We start from the raw sequence: 18478 nt of genomic DNA on the forward strand, positions 1-18478 counted from the left end.
TCCGAAAGGCAGACCTGGGGAAGCTCGGACTGCCAAGCCCAAAGTGAGCGTCATCCCGGCCGGCGGGGTTTGTGAGGTGGTTCTCCGTTCGACCTCCGTGTCTGTGCGGCAACCGCGACACCACCTACCGCTCATCTCCTTCACCTACCACCGACCTCCCCGTCTACCCTCAGCTTTTGCCTAAACGCTACTCGCTCCTCGCTCCATCTCTGCCTGAGACCACAGACGACCTCTTCACCATGAACATTGGCAAGAAACAGAAGCAGCGCAAGGTGCTGCTCATGGGCAAGAGCGGGGCGGGCAAGTCATCGATGCGATCCATCGTCTTCAGCAACTACGTTGCCAAAGATGTACGCCGGCTCGGCGCGACCATTGACGTGGAGCACAGCAATATCAAGTTCATGGGAAACCTCATGCTCAATCTCTGGGACTGTGGAGGGTAAGATGGCGCGCAAACACAATCACTACGGCTCTACTGACTGTCACCTAGCCAGGATGGATTCGTTGAGAACTATCTGACCCACCAGCGCCACCACATATTCTCGTCCGTTGCCGTGCTTATATTCGTGTTCGACATTGAATCCCGCGATTTCGCATCCGATGTACTTTCGTATCAAAACATAATAGCCGCGCTCGCCGAATCTTCCCCCAACGCCAAAATATTCTGCCTCATCCACAAAATGGACCTCGTTCAAGCTCGCCTCAGGATGTCGCTATTTGAAGAGCGCGCAGACTACATAAAGCAAGCAAGCGCCGAGTTCGGATTTGGGGACTCGGTCGAATTCTTCGCGACGAGCATCTGGGACCAAAGCCTGTACAAAGCGTGGACGCAAATCATCTACTACTTGATCCCGAACGCCGGTCAAATCGAATCAATGCTCAGACAGCTCGCTGATGTCATTGACGCAAGGGAGCTGATACTGTACGAGAGGACGACGTGTTTGATGGTCACACACGTCACCCGTGGCAGTGAAATCCACAACCCCTTCACGGATCGTTTCGAGCGGATTTCGAGCATACTCAAGACGCACAAACAGTCAATGGCGTAAGTTTCCCTGCCCCGGCCCATTCAATAATCACTGCTTGACGCTCTCAGGAAACACACCTCCCTCCCACCGTCTCATGCCAACTTCGCCGAGATGCAAATCAAGACTGGCCGCTTCATGTTCTTCATAATAAGGCTCACGGAAAACACAAACCTGGCAGCTTCTATTCCTCCTTCGGAACAAGTTTTCAATGCCGCCAGGGTGAACATCAGCCTTGCTCGGAGTCGCTTTGCGGAGTTGGACGTCATTACTGGCAAGCATCGCAGCATGCAGCAGCAGTTTGTGACAAGCTACGACGACAGAAATGATGGCGATAGAGAAAGGTCAGAAGGCCCGGGCTCTTCCGTCGGCAATGGCACGGCCTTGTTGGGTGGCATGTAACAGCATGCGCTCTCGAAACACGATTGATGATACCCACTTGATAGCAAGGTACGAACACAGAGAGTACCTCGCTTCTCTTAACTCTTTCTTCCTTCTCCGCCAGCAATAATCCCTCTTTCGGGGCACGAATCATATTTCAAACACCACCGGTCCTGATGGCGCATGATTCATGATTGGTACGCAGCTGGAATTGCATGCGTCGGCTGTGTCCTTTTGGAAAGTTCAACAACGGCGTCATGCTTAGGACAACGTGCTCTTTTGTCGACGCGGAAGAGCTTTTGGTTCCGCCAACCAACCAACATCATTGCGGGAGTATGCGATGAGCCCACCACAGCGTCCAGCTTCTTTGTCCGTTACAGAGTTTGATTCAGCGTCAACGCGAGAAAACCAGAACACTGGTCCAGCTTTGTTGCTTGTTAATGCGACAAATTAAAGATTGAGACATGATTCGATGCACTTCTAGTCGACACGGTGTGCGAAGAATGCGCGTTGGGAGCTTTCTCGTTGGTGGGATCACTGAACGACGTTCTCGCAGAAGTCTCTGTTTCTCTCAAGACCCCCAACCTGATCCACCGACTGGCTGCCTTTGACTGGGGCATGTTTCTGGCTACTAAGGTTATCCGAATCGACTATGGGAATCTCGTGTCCTGGCCCTATCCCTGATTTCAAGATCCGCGTAAAATTGAACTTCAACGCGACAGTCTCCTACAGCTTCACCAAGTCATCTCGCGATCGCAGACGCTCAGTATTTCCCTTGCGATGTTCCATGTCTTCATCGGCATTGTGCGAGAGGATGGTTTAAGAGCCTTCGCGGCGCATTCGCGAATCGAAAATCTACAGAGGGTCAGACGCAGGGTCTACGCTACGAATGCATCCTTGCCGTTCCGGACACTCTATCTCCACGTCCGGCCAGTGACTTGGCTGAGCCCCGAGTCAGTCTGGCTCAGGGAAGACTGAGGATCTCAACAGATTCCGAGATGGGTCTGATTCAGTCACACGTTTCGCCTAGAGAACTCGTATGGTAGGAAATGCGAGCCATACTGAGAGTACGATCGGTTGAAGCGGGATCCGTTTACGCCGCAGTCGGCACCTCCTTTGCTGCAATCTGACGACTGTGACGTCAGTCTTCGTGCGTCGTAGAGTTTTCAAAGCTGGAGATCTACCGGTCCGCTTGTGATGTGATAGCCCACGTACGGTAACTTCTTCCGCCGCAGCCTTCTTGTGATCAAGCTTGTTTTCACAGTTGGCAAAATCCAGCATCAAGTACACAACTCAAGTCATGCTTGGAGCAGCTACACAATTGTGTTCACTTCTTCTCGCCATCACTTTCTCCAAGCTGTTTGGGCACTTTACGAATAGAATGGCCCTACACACTCACAGCTACGCTATGCGACGAATGTCCATAGCTAAGCTTCGCTAGCAACAACCTTAACCGAGAACTGAAGCACACTAAAGCTGTGGCAGCGCCTGTCAACTTGTAAAGGTTACGTCTGCCAAATGTCGCGCAGGTCTGTTTCAAGTTTGGGATTCGGACTTGCCGCGTACCACTCTCCGCTTGCCCACTCCCATGACCTCTAGTCGCATTGAGGGGCTCGTCACGACGTTACATTTGGCGCCGTACATGTACACGCATTCTGCGGTCAATTGCTACGGCGGTTGAGTACTGGTGACATTCGCAGCTTCCAATTAAGGAGCAAGGTCACTGATCTGCCGGTCACTGCATGCTTGGGCCGCCATCGAAAAAATCAAAATGTCTGACACGATGCCACGGGAGCGAAGCGCCTTGGCCGCGAGTGGCAGATTTCGCGAACCCTAAATCGGGTCCTTCACGATCAGAAGATGCTCCACGACACTGTAGTTGGGCGACGGCCCGCGGGTCGACGCGCAACACCTGTACAGTTGTCCAACTGAGAAATTGCCCAATTAGACGCGATGTGCGTTGGACTTGTTCTCACATTACCAACATTGGCCAACGAAAACGCGGTATGAGTGGTAAGTTCCATGCTCTTTAATTCCAAGGACGCGTAGCAATACCGGTTGAAGTCATCTGGTAGGCCGCCCTTCTCTCCAGGCGCGTGCACGCTGGTAGGCAATGGAACCCTGGAGCCCTGAAATCCTTAGTCAGTGTAGTTGTGCGGGGAAACCAGTGAGAAAGGGTTGCAGGGGGTCGCGTCAAGCACCGGGCTGAGGCTTGGTGGCAGAGTCAAGGATCCGACAAGAAAGCGTAGCCCCTCCTTGTGTGCGGTTTCCAAACCGTCGGAAAAGCGTGGTCTGCAACAGGGCCGACCTCTGAAAAGCAATCAAGGCCAAATGGAAAAGATGCCTTGAGACGCGTGGCAGTGGCAGATAAACCAAATAATTGTTTTCTCGTACAAGGTGCGAGTACTGGCGAAAGCGAAAGAAAAAAAATGTCGACCCTCAAAGAAAAATCAGAGATCCGGGACAAGAAAGGGCCATATCGAGATGGTCAGGCTCGCAGCCATGGAGCCAGCAGGTCGAAGCCCCTTGCACGGGTAGACGAGGGAGAGCCGCGGCTCTGAGGAGGGCCTTGGTCGTGAAGGCAGCGTTTTCCCATCACGAGCGGGGGATGTGAAGAGCGAGAGAAGTATCAGAAAGGAGCGGAGGAGCGGCCGCAAGCTCCAAATGGCTCGGCTGGGCTGTGGCTTCACATGCCCACAATATGGACAACCGCGTCGATCCTCCATTCACTTGGACGCCTCCGCGTCTCCACGCCTGGCCGCTACGACCTTACCCCTGACGCTTCCCCAGACGGCTCCCGCCCCTATGCCCGATCCGACAAGTACCGTTTGTTTCCCCTCACCCAATCCGCATGCCTCGGCCACTGTAACCTCCTACCCGTCCGCTAAACCAGCATCAACCCATCCCAACATGCGCCCGCAAGCTGCTTAATTTGGCTTCCTCGCCAAGTGCCTGACTGAGTAGCTCAGATCACTCTGCCGCGACTGCGCCCGTCTGTGGCTGCCGTATAAAGATGGAGGCGCTGCCCCTATCCTCTACGATGTTGTTCGTTCCCTTCAATCGCTACTACGTATAGTTCCATCTACCGGTCGTCGTCGGGTTGTCAATATGAAGATCACCGCCCTCTCCGTTCTCGCGCTTGGATCAGCTGTTGTTGCTCAGGATCTTAGCGCCCTGCTAGGTACCTGTGCGGTTAGTCCCTCACCCCCTGATTGGCTGTTTTGCAGGGTCTCTGACAGTTTTCTCTAGTCCAACCAATTCCAGGAACTTGGTCTGAAGGGGGTTGATGGCGATCCCTGCAAGAGTGATGCAGGCAAGCCATCCTACTACAAGTGTTCTTGTATCGAAGGCAAAGACTTTGTCCCCAAATACTTGTGCAAGAACCCCGGTTCATGCACGCCAGGCGATATCCCTAGTAAGACGATGCGGTCACGCTTTGTTGATCTGTCAGCACTAACTTTGTCCAGAATTGAGTGACATCCTCGTCAGTTTTTGCAAATCTGTTGGTGTTACCGTCCAGGCTCCTGAGGATCCTTGCGGCTTGAAGGGTGCTGGTATCGGCGGCGGTGGAGGCGGAGCTCCTCCCCCCCCTGCGGCCGCTCCAGCTCCCGCGCCACAGGAGCCTGCTCCCAACGTCCCGGCTGGAACTACCCCCTTGGCGACCACCCCCGCGGGAACCGCTCCCCCCGGCGGCACCGTTGTTGGTGGCACTCCCGTCACTCCTGTCACCCCTGCTACCGGCACTCCCACTTCTTTCACCGGTGCTGCTGCGCAGTACAATTACGCTCCTGGTCTTGCTGGTCTTGCCGGTGTCGCTGGTCTCCTCGTCCTCTAAGCGGTTCGTTCAGCTGCTAAGGAGCTTGGTTGTTGTGTATACGGGATTTGGTTCAGACGCGTCTACACGTCTGGACAAACTGTACGGAGCGAGAGATGTGAACACAAGTTTTGTTCGTCTGCATTGCGAAAGCATGTTTATATCGAAAACTTAATGGGAGACGTAATTATGGTTGAAAATGTGTCGATATCCAGGTACACGCCAACCGTGACACGTCCGCCACGGGTGGGAGAATTGACTGGATCGCATCCACGATGAAAACCTGGGAGTATTCCATCAAATCTCTACCCAGGATGACGGAACTGCATTTCTGCGACGTCTCTCAAGCTTTGGCTTGTGAATGAATCTTCAGTCGAACCAAATCGTCCAACAGTAGTTGCTGTTGAAACATGGCAACGTATCAACGAGCATATGCGGCGTCGAGGGCTGCAGTGAGGCCTGTGATCCTCAAGAATGCATGTCGTCACAAAAAAAGTCTTGGACTCTGACAAGCCTTGCGTGTTCACCAGCAATGTGCTTGTGACAGAAGATTCATGCATGCTGAGCCACTCTCAAGACCGAAAGACATAACCGAAAGCCGTTGCCCACCATCAAAATGTCCGAGCGTACTGAAAATCGGCTGGCTGAAGGCAAGGTTGATTCCTGCCGAGCGCATAGAGGCCAAACATCATTCCTGTGAAAGTCGCTCCCACTGGTGGATCACGAGTCATCGGCGTCTTCTGCTGCACTCCGATCCAGCGAATGCCGGCATTGCCGGTTTCCCGGAATCCTAACCTGTACGCGTCGTCGGTGCTTTCAACCAGTAGAACAACGTCTTCGGATTCTTCCGCCAGCCGGACTTCAATCGAGTCGCCATATGCTGCCTGGAAGCGAACCACGCGATGGCCGGATGACTTGGAAATGCATATGCCGACACTGGCGTAAGTGAGCTGGTTCCAGTAGACTACGGCGCCTGCTTCAGTATCTTTCGAAGTTGGATGAAAAGATAGCTTGGTCTCCCATGTGATTGCTTCGTGTGTTTGCTTGCGAAAGAAAGCCGTTGGGCATGCAGGGGAGGACAGCGTATATGGACCTCCATGCAATCTCAAGTGTCCCTGGCGCTCAGCAAGGGAGTAATCTTGTGTGGCAGGTGTATCTGGTGGGATAAGCCAAGGTGCAATCGGTTCACTGGTCTGCAGGCTTACTCTTTCTGTACCAACCCAGCTGAAGTTGCGGTTCACCAAAGTCATCACACCACTGACCTGGTTGCTTGCTCATGGAAACACTGGGTGCTTCATACCGCATCATTATTTTTCTTTCTCCAACAATCACTGGCCAGTCATTCTTCCATGTTACAGGAACGAGGAATGTTTCGCGTCCTAATCATTCATCAACCCTGCACAATAAGACCATTATGAGAGCACGTGCACAGCAAGGCAACACAAAAGACTCACCAAAAACGGATGGCTGCCACTGATCGTCAATTCTCCTCGGCCTGACGGCAAGGAGAAGAGCCCACCAATTGCCCTTTTCGTCGTCAATAAGGTCGGCATGGCCTGCGTTCTGGACTTGGTCGCCCGGCCCGTTGCTCCACAGCGGGTTGCAGGGACCGAGCTCCCAGGGACCGAATGGCCCAGCAGCGCTGCGGCTGACGTACTCACTGTGGCCACCTTCGGTTCCACCCTCAGCAGTGAACAGGTAGTAGTAGTTGGCACGTTTGATGATGTGGGAGCCCTCGGCGACACCGCTACCCTGGAGGGACTCGCGTATGAGGCGCAGCTCCGAGGTAGATCTGCCGGTTTTCAAGTCGACAGAGCAAACATGGACAGCGAAATCTTTTAGCCGCAGGCCCGGAGTCCGATCAATTTTGCGATACGTCGAAGAAAGGTAGACCGTGCCATCATCGTCCCAGAAAAGCTGCATCACGGTGGTGCAGCAAGTCAGCGCACACGGCGACGTGTCCAAGCAGCGCCATCTTGACCTACATCTTGGTCGAAGCCGGCAACGTCGAAGTAGATGGGGTCGGACCAGGAGCTCGAGTCCCAAATGTCCGCAGTCTTGACGTAGAAGCCTCGCGGCCACACGCGGTCATCTGCTTGAGGGCGATACCGATCAAAACAGGCTGTAGCCACGTAAAAGACGCCGTCGTGCCACCGGAGAGTTGGGGCCCAAACGCCACCACCAACTTCGGGAGTGCGAATATCCAACTGGCTTTTGCGCGTCAGGGCATGACCGATGAGTCGCCAGTTAACCAAATCTTTACTATGGTAGATGGGAACGCCTGGGAAGTACTCGAATGACGACGTGACGACGAAGAAGTCGGATCCCACGCGAACGACCGAAGGATCCGGATGGAAGCCGCGAAGGACGGGGTTGTCGTAGGTGGCCATGTGTGGTGATGGTGCAGGAGATGGGTCCGTCGAAGTTTGCTGGAGGTGGTGAAGGTGACGGCGAGGACGCGGGGGCCGTGCGAGAAAGCATCCAACCGTCCATCCACCTTTGGTTGTGCGCTGCCTGCCGTACAGCCGCGCCACACCAAGATACACACGGCTCAGTCAATTGAAGTCAAAAGCGACCATGTTTCCGCTCTCGATGCCTCCGTGTCAACTCCAATATGACTACTCCGGCTCTTGCTCGCATTCGTGAGCTTTGTCTCCGCAGCGAAACGGTGAGCTCGCTTCTTGCTGCTGACTCCACTGGCTCGCTTTCACCGGGTGAGGCTTCGACCAAACTCTACGGGAGCCATGGGCTGAGTGTGCACGAATGCAAGCCGCCCAAAGAGCGTGATCCAGCCTCGCCCGAGGATCTCGAGCTGTTGCTTCAATGCGCCAATTTTGGACCGACGAGACCGTCCAACTTGTTCCTGCGCATATGGCATGATGCTCTACACGCATTGGACCATGACCCACTGGCCGGTCTTGTCAGTCCTCCTCTGATGGGCAGTTCTGGAGTCATTCCCCTGACCATCATAGGCCCCTTGCCAGATATTTGCCGTCACATGGTGAGGACTTGAGCCAAATCCAGCAGCGTTGTTCATCACTTACGTGCCAATAGTCCAATCTCATTTCTAGAGCAGAGAAGGAGGTCATACTCGCCACAAACTACTGGAAAGAGTCAAATGCCTCTCGTCTGATCACGGACTCAATCAAAGAGCTTTCAGTCAGAGCGGGACGACGAGGACAGAGAGCTGTGGTCAAAATCATCTATGACAGGGGCAGTCCAAAGCAGGTCTTCAACAATCACTTGCACGTCTCTCCCGGAGAGTGGACTGCTTCAGGCATCGGGCTCCCCGCAGCCGACGAGATCCCCAACGTGGATATGGAGGTCGTCAACTTCCATCGCCCGATTCTTGGAACATTTCACGCCAAGTTCATGGTAGTCGACCGGAAGTTTGCTGTCGTGTGCAGCAACAATATCCAAGTAAAATTACGCCTCCTTGTCAATGAAGTGCGAACTAATGACCTTTCAGGACAACGATAATTTGGAAATGATGACCCATTTGGAAGGTCCAATCGTCGACTCTCTGTATGATGCAGCTCTCCTTACTTGGCACGACAAGCTCGATCCTCCCCTTCCCCTGGTATCAACGGGAACGAGCCAAGTCCAGGTGGAGTCGACTTTCGAACGGCAATCTTTCCAGGACCTTGTTCGACATTCCGATTACTTCAACAGTCAAACTATGGCAGACTTCGTGGCAGAAAGGGATATGGAACAGCAGAATCTGCCTGAGCATAATCCAGGAGACCCGCACTACGATTCTGACATCGCCGGAGAAGTGATTCGTGTTCAATCTGCTTTGACGCCCAAAAATGGCCAAAGGGTCATGGACCTTGTAACAGATCATCTAAGTGGGCTTTTCTCCTTCGACTCATTTGTGGTCCTTTGCTAAGACAGCTTCAGACGCATCTACTGGCCAGAATCTACGCGGTGACGCGCCGGATTGCTCGTCTTCAGAGAACATGACGCCCTTCATCCCACATGCAGTTCACAACGCTTTTCCGATTGCACTCGTAAATCGCAAGCCATGGGGCGCTATCAATCATTCCTGCGTGAATTCTCCTCAAAACGAGGCTTGGCTGTCGGCCATACGGCACGCTGAGTCGAGCGTCTTTATCCAATCGCCAGACATCAATGCTGAGCCGCTGATCCCGGAGCTTCTCAATGCTGTCAGGCGAGGAATATCGGTTACCCTCTACGCCTGTCTTGGCTACAATGACCTTGGAGAGCTTCTTCCCTATCAAGGAGGAACTAACGAAATGGTTGTCCATCGCATGTACTCCGAGCTGAATCCAGATGATCGCAGGCACCTCCACATCCATTGGTACGTGGGGAAGGACCAGACAAAGCCTCTGAACAACAAGTTCAAGCAAAGAAGCTGCCACAGTAAGATCAGTCGTTTTGCCGTTCAACCTGGTAGTTTGCTGATCTTTCTACAGTCAAACTGATGATCGTCGACGACCACATTGGAATACAGGGCAGCGGGAATCAAGATACTCAGTCATGGTATCATTCCCAGGAAATCAACGTCATGTTTGACTCCCGGAGCACTTGTCTCGAATGGCTTGCCGCAATTCGTAGAAATCAAAACACACACTTATACGGTGCATTGTCCCAGGAGGATGGTATCTGGAGAGACAACCACGGAGATGAAGCTGAAGGTTCCATGGGCGTCAATCCAGGCCACATGGCCTGGATGAAGGGTATCGCAGGGGCAGTAAATCGTGTAAGAGGAGTTGGGGGTTTCTAGTGTGGGCGGGACCAGCTACTCACTGATACGCTTGCTTAGCAGGCCAAAATGCTAGTGCTAGAAGAGGCATAAGAGACAGTAACCAGCGGCGAATGAGTAGGCTCTATAAGACGGGACTAAAATAACTACTAAACTAAGATAAGCCACTATCTAGCCATTATCTTATTATCTAAGTAGTATAAACTTAGGTATAAATAATAAATATAAATAAATAAATAACTAAGTATTTAGTAGATAATAGTTTAACTAGATATAAAAGACTTTATTTATACTAGTTATACCTCTCTATAAGTAGCTATAAAAGGGGGTATATAACTAACTAATCTACTACTAAAAATACTAATAATATAAGACCTCCTATTACTACTAAAGATACTAAGTTCTCCCTTACTTTTATTAGCTATTATTATTACTACTAAACTATATAGAACTATAATTTCCTAAGATTCTAGAACTACCTATTATCTTATTATTATACTAGCCTAATCTCCTACTTATATCTAAGCTAAAATTATTACTAGGAATAGGAATAAGAATACTAAAATTAACCTTCTAGAGCTATAAAACTAGTACTAACTAGTAGTACTATCCTAGATATTTTAGGCTATAGTACTTAGGTTTAATACTATTTTCCTAGTCTATAGATACCCTCTAATATAAGAAGTCCTAGTTAGCTATAAGGGACTAGAGTAAGGATCTTATTAATTTTTTAAAATTAATAATCTACTTTTATAAGATTTAGCACTATAGGGGGTTAAATTAAGTAGTAATAATATATTTAGTATACTAGATAATAGATAAAAATATTACGCGCGTGCTATATAGTATCTAGTTTATATTTTATTATATTTAGCACTTAGTATTTACTACTTATATATATACTAGCTGTTTATAGCTAGCCTAGGAGTAGATAGTTATTCTACATAGGCTATATAATAACTACTCTTACTCCCTACCTATTAATTATTAGTAGTCTATATTAATTTACTCTACTAGGTACTATAATACTATTAATAAGTCTCTTACTACTTATAAGAAGATAAGACTTATTATCTATCTCTTACTAATAAGTTTTCTTACTTTAATTATACCCTATATAGTATTAGGATAAAATACTATATCTTTAGATATACTAGAAGCTCTAGGTATTATTATTTTTATAGTCCTAGCCTTAGAGGAGGTTAGTAAGTAAAATTATAAGCAAATATAGCTCTAGTTATAATAGAGACTTATTATCTTATTATATAATATAGTTAGGAACCTATATAATAGCTAAGAGTAGCTAGTCTACTATTAGTACTAAGCTATTAGCTACCTTCTAAGTTATACTAATAGCCAGCTAGTAGTTAGTTACTACTAAGATGAATTGATATAGATAGAGTAGATAGGTAGTAGAGTAGGGATAAGGCCTATAAGGATACTAAGGTATAGGGTTAGCTAAACTTTAGTTATATAGTAGTATATATACCTAAGTAAGCTATAGGCTAAGTTAGCTATAGCTCTATATCCTCCCTACTACTCTACCTTATAATTATTAATTATTAGCTAATTAACTTACCTTACTAGGTACTAATTTACTACTTTATAATATTATTATAAGGTTACCTTATTATCTCCTTAAGTAAGAGCCTAGGTTTCTATCCTAGTTAAAGACTTAAGCTAATAACTCTTCTTTTACTCTATTAGGTAGGTTTAGATTAAAACTACTATATATATATATAATATATAAAACCTAGTTACTATATAATACTAACTAGATAGGTTACTAAAATAAGATATAGTACTATAAGTAGTATAGATAGCTATACCTATTAATACTATAGCTTCTAAGGAGTAAGTTATAATTAGTATAAAGGACCTTAAATTAATAAAAGATATAATTAATAAAGTTAGAGGTATTAAGAATATAATAAGTACTAGGTAGTTCTTAATTAGCTTATTACTAACTATTATAATAAAGATAAGTATTACTATAAGTATAAAACTAAAGTTACTATACTCTAGAACTAACTAATAGCCCTCTAAAATAAGTATAATAAGTATAAGGCTTAATAGCCTAATAACTTATATATAATAATTAATAACCTTTAAGCTTAGTTAACTATAAGTAAGGATAATATTAAAGCCCTCTATAATAAGGCTACTATTTACTCTACTAGTAATAGTAGCTCCTATCCTAAGCCCTAAATCTATAACCCTAATAAATTTAATACTAACCCTAATAAATATAAGGACTATTATAGTAAACTTAATACTAAGCTTTACCTTAATATACTTACTTAGGATAATAATACTAAAGTTACTACTTATATCTTATCCTACCTCTCTACTAAAGTAGGTAAAGCCTTTATTAGATATTAGAAGGATAGTATTATTACTATCTTATTCTTTAAACTAAAGTATAAGCTTAACTCTATATATAATATTAAGAATAAGTAAGGTAATACTATTACTAAGCTTAGTACTCTTATATAAAGTATAACCCTACTAAAAGAGTTTCTTATTAAGTTCTAGTCCCTTACTATAGCTACTAGCTAGGATAATATAACTATAAAGGAGAGTCTATTAGTTAAGCTTTTATATAGTAACTACTATCTTATACTTACTTAATATAATAACCCTCTTAATAATATAGTCTTATTCCTTATAGAAATAGCTAATACCTAGGCTACTTATAATTATACCTTTAGTACTAAGGCTTATAAGGATAGTAATAATAATATATATACTAGTAGATATACCTCTTATAGAGTATATAATAGATATAGAGGATTCTATAGTAGCTAGAGTAGTAATAGTACTAGTATTAATATTACTTATATAGATAATAAGGATATAGATAAGGATAAGGATATTATTAGTAAATATAATATATCTATAGTAAAGTACTATAACTATAATAAGATAGGCTATATCTCCTATAACTACTTAAATAAAAATAAGGATAAGGTTTAGTCTATTTATATTATTAATATTAATTTAGAAAATAAGTAATCTTACTTAAAGTTATAAAGTAGGGTATATAAGATAATAGTTTAAATAAGGATAGATTAAGTAATAATAGACTCTCTTTATCCTACTCTTATATTATCTATATATATATTATAGGATAAGTTATCCCTCTCTAAGCCCTAGTAGATACTAGCTATAGAGGGTATATATATATTAATACTTTATTAGTAAACTATCTCTACTAGTATAGAGTATATAAGTAGCCTCTAGAAAAGCCTTATATTATAATAGATTTTACTAGAAAAGACTACTACTAACTTATATACTAATTAAACTTCTATCTATAGGTAGGACTATATTATAACCTTTCTATACTATTTATAATTATACTACTTAATAAGGATTATAATATATATATTAGCTAGAAGTACTAAAGGTAGTATAGCTTTATAATTAATATAGGAGCTAGTACCCTAGAGATTTAATAACTAGTAAATATAAATATAGGATTACTCTATAAGAATAGTAAATTATAGATAATACCTAAAATCCTAAAGAGGATTCTACTAGTAAAATTAGACTAATTAGAGTATAAGTAGCTAAGCTAGCTAGTTCTACTAGTAGAACTAGATAACTAAAAGACTTAAGATAAAAGTAGAAATTCCCTAATAGAAACTAATACTAAGTATACTTATAGTAAAGAATTAATTATAGTAATAATTAGATATAAGGCTCTATTACTATTACTATATAAGATATAAGTAAAGTAGGATAGTACTAAAGATATTACCCCTATCTTATAGTCTATATATAAAAAGATAATTAAGAAATATAGCCTAAAGGCCTATAGTACTATATTTCTACTTATAGATAATAATAGTAGGATAGAAATAATAGTTTATTATCTTATTAATACTAACTACCCTAAAGTAATTAATAGTATATAAAATAAAGGAGTAAATTATATTAGCTAAGAAGACCTTAATTACTAATAGACTAAATACTTAAAACTAGCTACTAATCTAAAGACTAAAGTACTAGAGGAGTATTATAACCTACTTAAGGTATTTTTTAAAGAAGTATCTAATAAACTCCCCCCTTTCTATCCTAGACTAGACTTTAAAATTAAATTAAATAGTAATACTATTAGTATTAGATATAGTAGGCTATTATATATATCTAAAGTAATAGTAGGTAAGGTAAAGTAGTATATTTAAGAGAATAAGGCTAAGGATTTTATTAAGAAAAGCTACTCTTCTATCTTATCTTCTATTCTACTAGTTTATAAGCCTAGAGATAGTATATAGTGTGGCACTGCTGGCCGGCACGGTTTTCGCGGCTTTTGATGGGTACTTTCAGCAATTGTGGTTCTCATTCTTGGCTGCGGTTTTAGCTTAGATATAAGTAGAAGATTAGGCTGGTAAGAAAATAAGACTATAGGCGGCTCTAGAATACTAGGAAGGTACAGTTCTGCGCGGTTTAGTAGTAATAATAATAGCTAATAAAAGCATGAGTAAATTTAGCATCTTTAGTAGTAATAGGAGGTTTTATACTATCTGTATTTTTAGTGGTAGATTAGCTAGTTATATACCCCCTTTTATAGCTACTTATTAAGAGGCACCACTTATATAAATAAAGTCTTTTATACTTAGTTAAACTATTATCTACTAAATACTTAGTTATTTATTTATTTATACTTATTATTTATATCTAAATCTTATACTACTTAGACAGTAAAGCGATGGCTAGATAGTGGCTTATTTTAGTTAGTTTAGTGGTTATTTTATTCCTGTCCTGTAGAGCCTACTCATTTACTGCTGGTTACTATCTCTCATGCCTCTTCTGATACTGGCATCTTAGCCAGCTGAGCAAGCGTATTAGTGAGTAGCTGGTCCAGCCCACAATAGTTCTATATAAACTATTAATATCTTAATAGTATAATAAAGAAGGATAGATATACTATCCTATTAATTAATAAGACTATTACTCTTATTAGAGGAGCTAAATAGTTAACTAAAGTAGATATTAGGTAAGCTTTTAATTATATCCTAGTAGATAAAGACTTATATAATCTTATAATATTTTAAATAAAATTTAGTACCTACTATTATAAGGTAGTATCCTTTAGTATTACTAATAGACCTATAGTCTAGTAATACCTTATTAACTAATACCTTATAGAGTTTCTAAATAAGGTTTATATAGTATACCTAGATAATATACTTATCTATAGTAAGATACTTAGTTAGTACTACTAGTATATCTGTAAAGTATTAAAATATCTCTAAGATTAGGGCTTATAAGTAGATTTCTATATATAAGAAATAAAGTTTTTAGGAGTGATTATTACTACTAGGGGCTAAAAAATAGACCCTATAAAGATTAAAGTAATTATAGGCTAGTAAGCCCCTTACTCTATATATAATATCTAATTATTCTTAGGATTTATAAACTTTTATAGGTATTTTATTTATAGATTTAGTAGTAAAGCTAAGCTACTAATATAATTAATAGGAAAGGATACCCTATTTATATAGGGACTAGAATAGTAGTAGGTATTTAAGGCTCTTAAAGATACTATAATAAGTATACCTATATTATACTACTTTAACCTAAAGCTTAAGACTATTATAGAAACTAATATATCTAATATTAATATTAGTAGGGTTCTCTCTTAAAAGATTAATAGATAGATATACCTAGTAGTATTCTTCTCCTATATTATAACTCTAGTTAAAATAAACTATATAATCTATAATAAAGAGCTATTAGCTATTATTATAGTACTTAAAGCCTAGGAGCTAGAGTTAAAGTTAGTAGACCTAGGACTATTTATTATATATATTAATTACTAGATACTATAATAGTTTATAATAACTAAGAAGCTCTAAAGGTACTAGATTTAATAGAATAAAGAATTAGTAGGGTACTATTTTAAAATTATCTACTAATCTAGAAAAGTAAATAGTAAAGCTAATACTCTTACCTACTAGATATAAGACTAAGTAACTAAAAATAATAATTATAACTAATACTAGTATTAAGTACTACTTCCCCCTAAAAGATTAGATAAGTCCTATAAATAGTAGGACTTAAAGCTCTTAAAAGAGGACTAGGCTAACTCTATTATAAATAAACCTAATAATAAGTATACTCCCTTCTATACCCCTCTAAAGGGGTATAAGAATAATATTATTAAAGATAACCTAGAGTATACTAAGGTAAAGCTAGAGAATAAGTAGCTAATACTACTTATTAGCTCTATACTCCTCCCTCTCCTAATATAATTTATAAATAATAATAATAGTAACTATAAATAGGAAGAATAGACCTTAATTAATAGATTAAGTTTAAGAAGAGTAGGTTATAATACTCCTTCTCTACTTATATTACCTTCTACTAGTATAGTAAACCTAATAACTAGTAAAAAGAAAGATAATAGTAATATCTAGATAAAGGACCCTAAAGCTATTACTAGCTAACTAGATACCTAAAGTAAATACCTAGTAGATCTAGAGGATATTATTAAAGTAATTAAATAGTATAATTATAAGATAATACTAGAAATAGACTCTCTTTATAAGTAAGTAGAAGAGTATAAAGTATATATACTCTATAATAGCTTATTATATATAGCTAATAGGTTATATATCCTAGAGGAGAATAACCTATATATCTACTTACTTAGATATATCTATAAGTAGCTAATAATAGGATATCTAGGTATAGCTAGAATATACCCTATAGTATTAAGCTAGTATTATTTCCTAAAGATAAGGGAACTAATTACCTAACTTATAAAGAACTATATACTTTATAGCTATAACTAGAAGTATAATAAGATAAATAGCCTACTATAGCTATTACTAATAGGAGAGTACCTATAGGAGGACCTTATTATAGACTTTATAATTAGCCTTAAAAAGATTAAGTAGGGTTATAATACTATTCTTATAGTATATAACTAGTTTAGTAAATCTAAGTACTATATTAAGTATAGTATAGAAGATAGTAGGATAGGAGTAGCTAAAATAGCTAAAATAATAATTAAGTAAATCTTTAGCCTTTATAGCCTATTAAGGACTATTATCTTAGACTATAACCTATAGTTTATTACTAACTTATAGAGGGAGGTATTATAGTAACTAAAGATAATAGCTAAGCTAATAATACCCTATTATCTATAATTAGATAGATAAACTAAATAAGCTAACTAAGAGCTTAAAAAGTATTTATATAGCTTTATTAACTAGTAATAAGATAACTAGGATATATAGCTCCTAATTACTAAACTTATAACTAATATATTAGTTAATACTTCTATAGGTATATCCCCCTTCTTTATATATTATAGCTTTAAACTATATATAAGCTTTAATTATAGTAAAGTAAGACTAAAGTTAAAATTAAGAGCTAAGGTATTAGCTATAGAATAGGTAAAATTAATAGAGGATATCTAGTTAAAGACTTAGTTAGTACTTATATTTATAAAGGAGAGATAAGTATACTAAGCTAATAAATACTAATATACTTATAATATTTAAGAGAATAACCTTATCTTTATTAAAGTAAAGTATATAGATACTAGATACCCCTAGAAGCTTAGATAGCCTAATCTAGGACTATATTAAATAGACTCTATAAGAGGTAACTAGGTAATATTAGACTTACTATAAGATTCTTATATTATAAACTAATTTAATATAGAATAGTTATATTAATATAATAATAGGCTACTACCTAGTTAATAAGAGCTACCCCTACTACTAGAGCTAAATAATAAGAGTAAAGAGGAGTAGTATATATAGGAGGTCCTAGATATCTAGATAAATAAATAAAGGGGAGGTATACTATAGTTTTAGGTTTATTAGATAGGATATCTACCTAATATAACCTAGTAGGATACTAATAATAGCTTATTTAATAGAGTAGCTAAGACTATCCTAGATTAATATTAGATAAATAATAAAAAGGGACTATATCTACCTAATAGCTAGTCCTTAGGTTAAGGACCTAAAGGGGAGGGGGGTAGTAAGATAAATTAATATAGATAGAGTAGATAGGTAATAGAGTAGGTATAAGGCCTATAAGGATATTAAGATATAGGGTTAGCTAAACCTTAGTTATATAGTAGTATATATACCTAAGTAAGCTATAGGCTAAGTTAGCTATAGCTCTATATCCTCCCTACTACTCTACCTTATAATTATTAATTATTAGCTAATTAACTTACCTTACTAGGTACTAATTTACTACTTTATAATAACTACTAGCTTATTATCTAGCTAACCTATTACCCTAGTAGGTAATAATAATAATAAACTACCTATTATTACTACTAGGCTAGTAACCTAATAGCTCTAGGAGTAGGTCCTAGAGCTTATTTAGGTAATTTATAATAGGGGTAATGTACTAGGCTATAAGGTCTAGTATTAATTTACTAATCCTAAGTACTAGTCTAGTAATAGCTCTCCTAATAACTATTATATATAGTATAATAATATTAAGTATAAGCTATTTTATAATAGTAGCTAGTATTAGGATAATATAGCTAAGGCT

At 40.7% G+C, this 18478-nt stretch overlaps 4 protein-coding genes across 4 annotated transcripts; 3 read left to right on the forward strand and 1 right to left on the reverse strand.

Moving 5' to 3' along the window:
• Positions 1 to 112: 112 nt before the first annotated feature.
• On the forward strand, positions 113 to 1427 carry J3D65DRAFT_673641 (GTP-binding protein GTR1; the record flags this gene model as incomplete). Its single annotated transcript, XM_066803531.1, has 3 exons — positions 113 to 439; positions 491 to 1045; positions 1097 to 1427. Exons 1-3 carry the CDS (start codon positions 240 to 242, stop codon positions 1425 to 1427), a joined length of 1086 nt encoding a protein of 361 aa, XP_066660173.1. The 5' UTR covers positions 113 to 239.
• Positions 1428 to 4514: 3087 nt separating this feature from the next.
• On the forward strand, positions 4515 to 5241 carry J3D65DRAFT_599548 (uncharacterized protein; the record flags this gene model as incomplete). Its single annotated transcript, XM_066797906.1, has 3 exons — positions 4515 to 4598; positions 4656 to 4821; positions 4874 to 5241. 3 exons carry the CDS (start codon positions 4515 to 4517, stop codon positions 5239 to 5241), a joined length of 618 nt encoding a protein of 205 aa, XP_066660174.1.
• A 590-nt stretch (positions 5242 to 5831) lies between these two features.
• J3D65DRAFT_599549 (glycosyl hydrolase) lies at positions 5832 to 7610 on the reverse strand (the record flags this gene model as incomplete). Its single annotated transcript, XM_066797907.1, has 4 exons — positions 5832 to 6376; positions 6426 to 6599; positions 6675 to 7137; positions 7170 to 7610. 4 exons carry the CDS (start codon positions 7608 to 7610, stop codon positions 5832 to 5834), a joined length of 1623 nt encoding a protein of 540 aa, XP_066660175.1.
• J3D65DRAFT_611292 (uncharacterized protein) lies at positions 7402 to 10126 on the forward strand. The gene is made up of 5 exons (XM_066798893.1): positions 7402 to 8221; positions 8275 to 8640; positions 8690 to 9068; positions 9121 to 9603; positions 9657 to 10126. The coding sequence occupies exons 1-5, from the start codon at positions 7835 to 7837 to the stop codon at positions 9965 to 9967; spliced, it is 1926 nt and encodes a 641-aa protein (XP_066660176.1). The 5' UTR covers positions 7402 to 7834; the 3' UTR covers positions 9968 to 10126.
• Positions 10127 to 18478: the final 8352 nt, after the last annotated feature.

This window comes from Phyllosticta citribraziliensis (genome assembly GCF_038025025.1).
Source record: "Phyllosticta citribraziliensis strain CPC 17464 chromosome Unknown J3D65scaffold_1, whole genome shotgun sequence".
Classification (NCBI taxonomy): Eukaryota; Fungi; Ascomycota; class Dothideomycetes; order Botryosphaeriales; family Phyllostictaceae; genus Phyllosticta; species Phyllosticta citribraziliensis.

What these genes read in the sequence shown, in the direction of transcription:
- J3D65DRAFT_611292 (XM_066798893.1), top strand. Translation starts at nt 7,835, where the DNA reads ATGACTACTCCGGCTCTTGCTCGCATTCGTGAGCTTTGTCTCCGCAGC. An exon ending in CAGATATTTGCCGTCACATG is followed by an intron (nt 8,222 to 8,274) that starts GTGAGGACTTGA and finishes ACGTGCCAATAG; the next exon opens with TCCAATCTCATTTCTAGAGC. An exon ending in CCTTGTAACAGATCATCTAA is followed by an intron (nt 9,069 to 9,120) that starts GTGGGCTTTTCT and finishes AGACAGCTTCAG; the next exon opens with ACGCATCTACTGGCCAGAAT.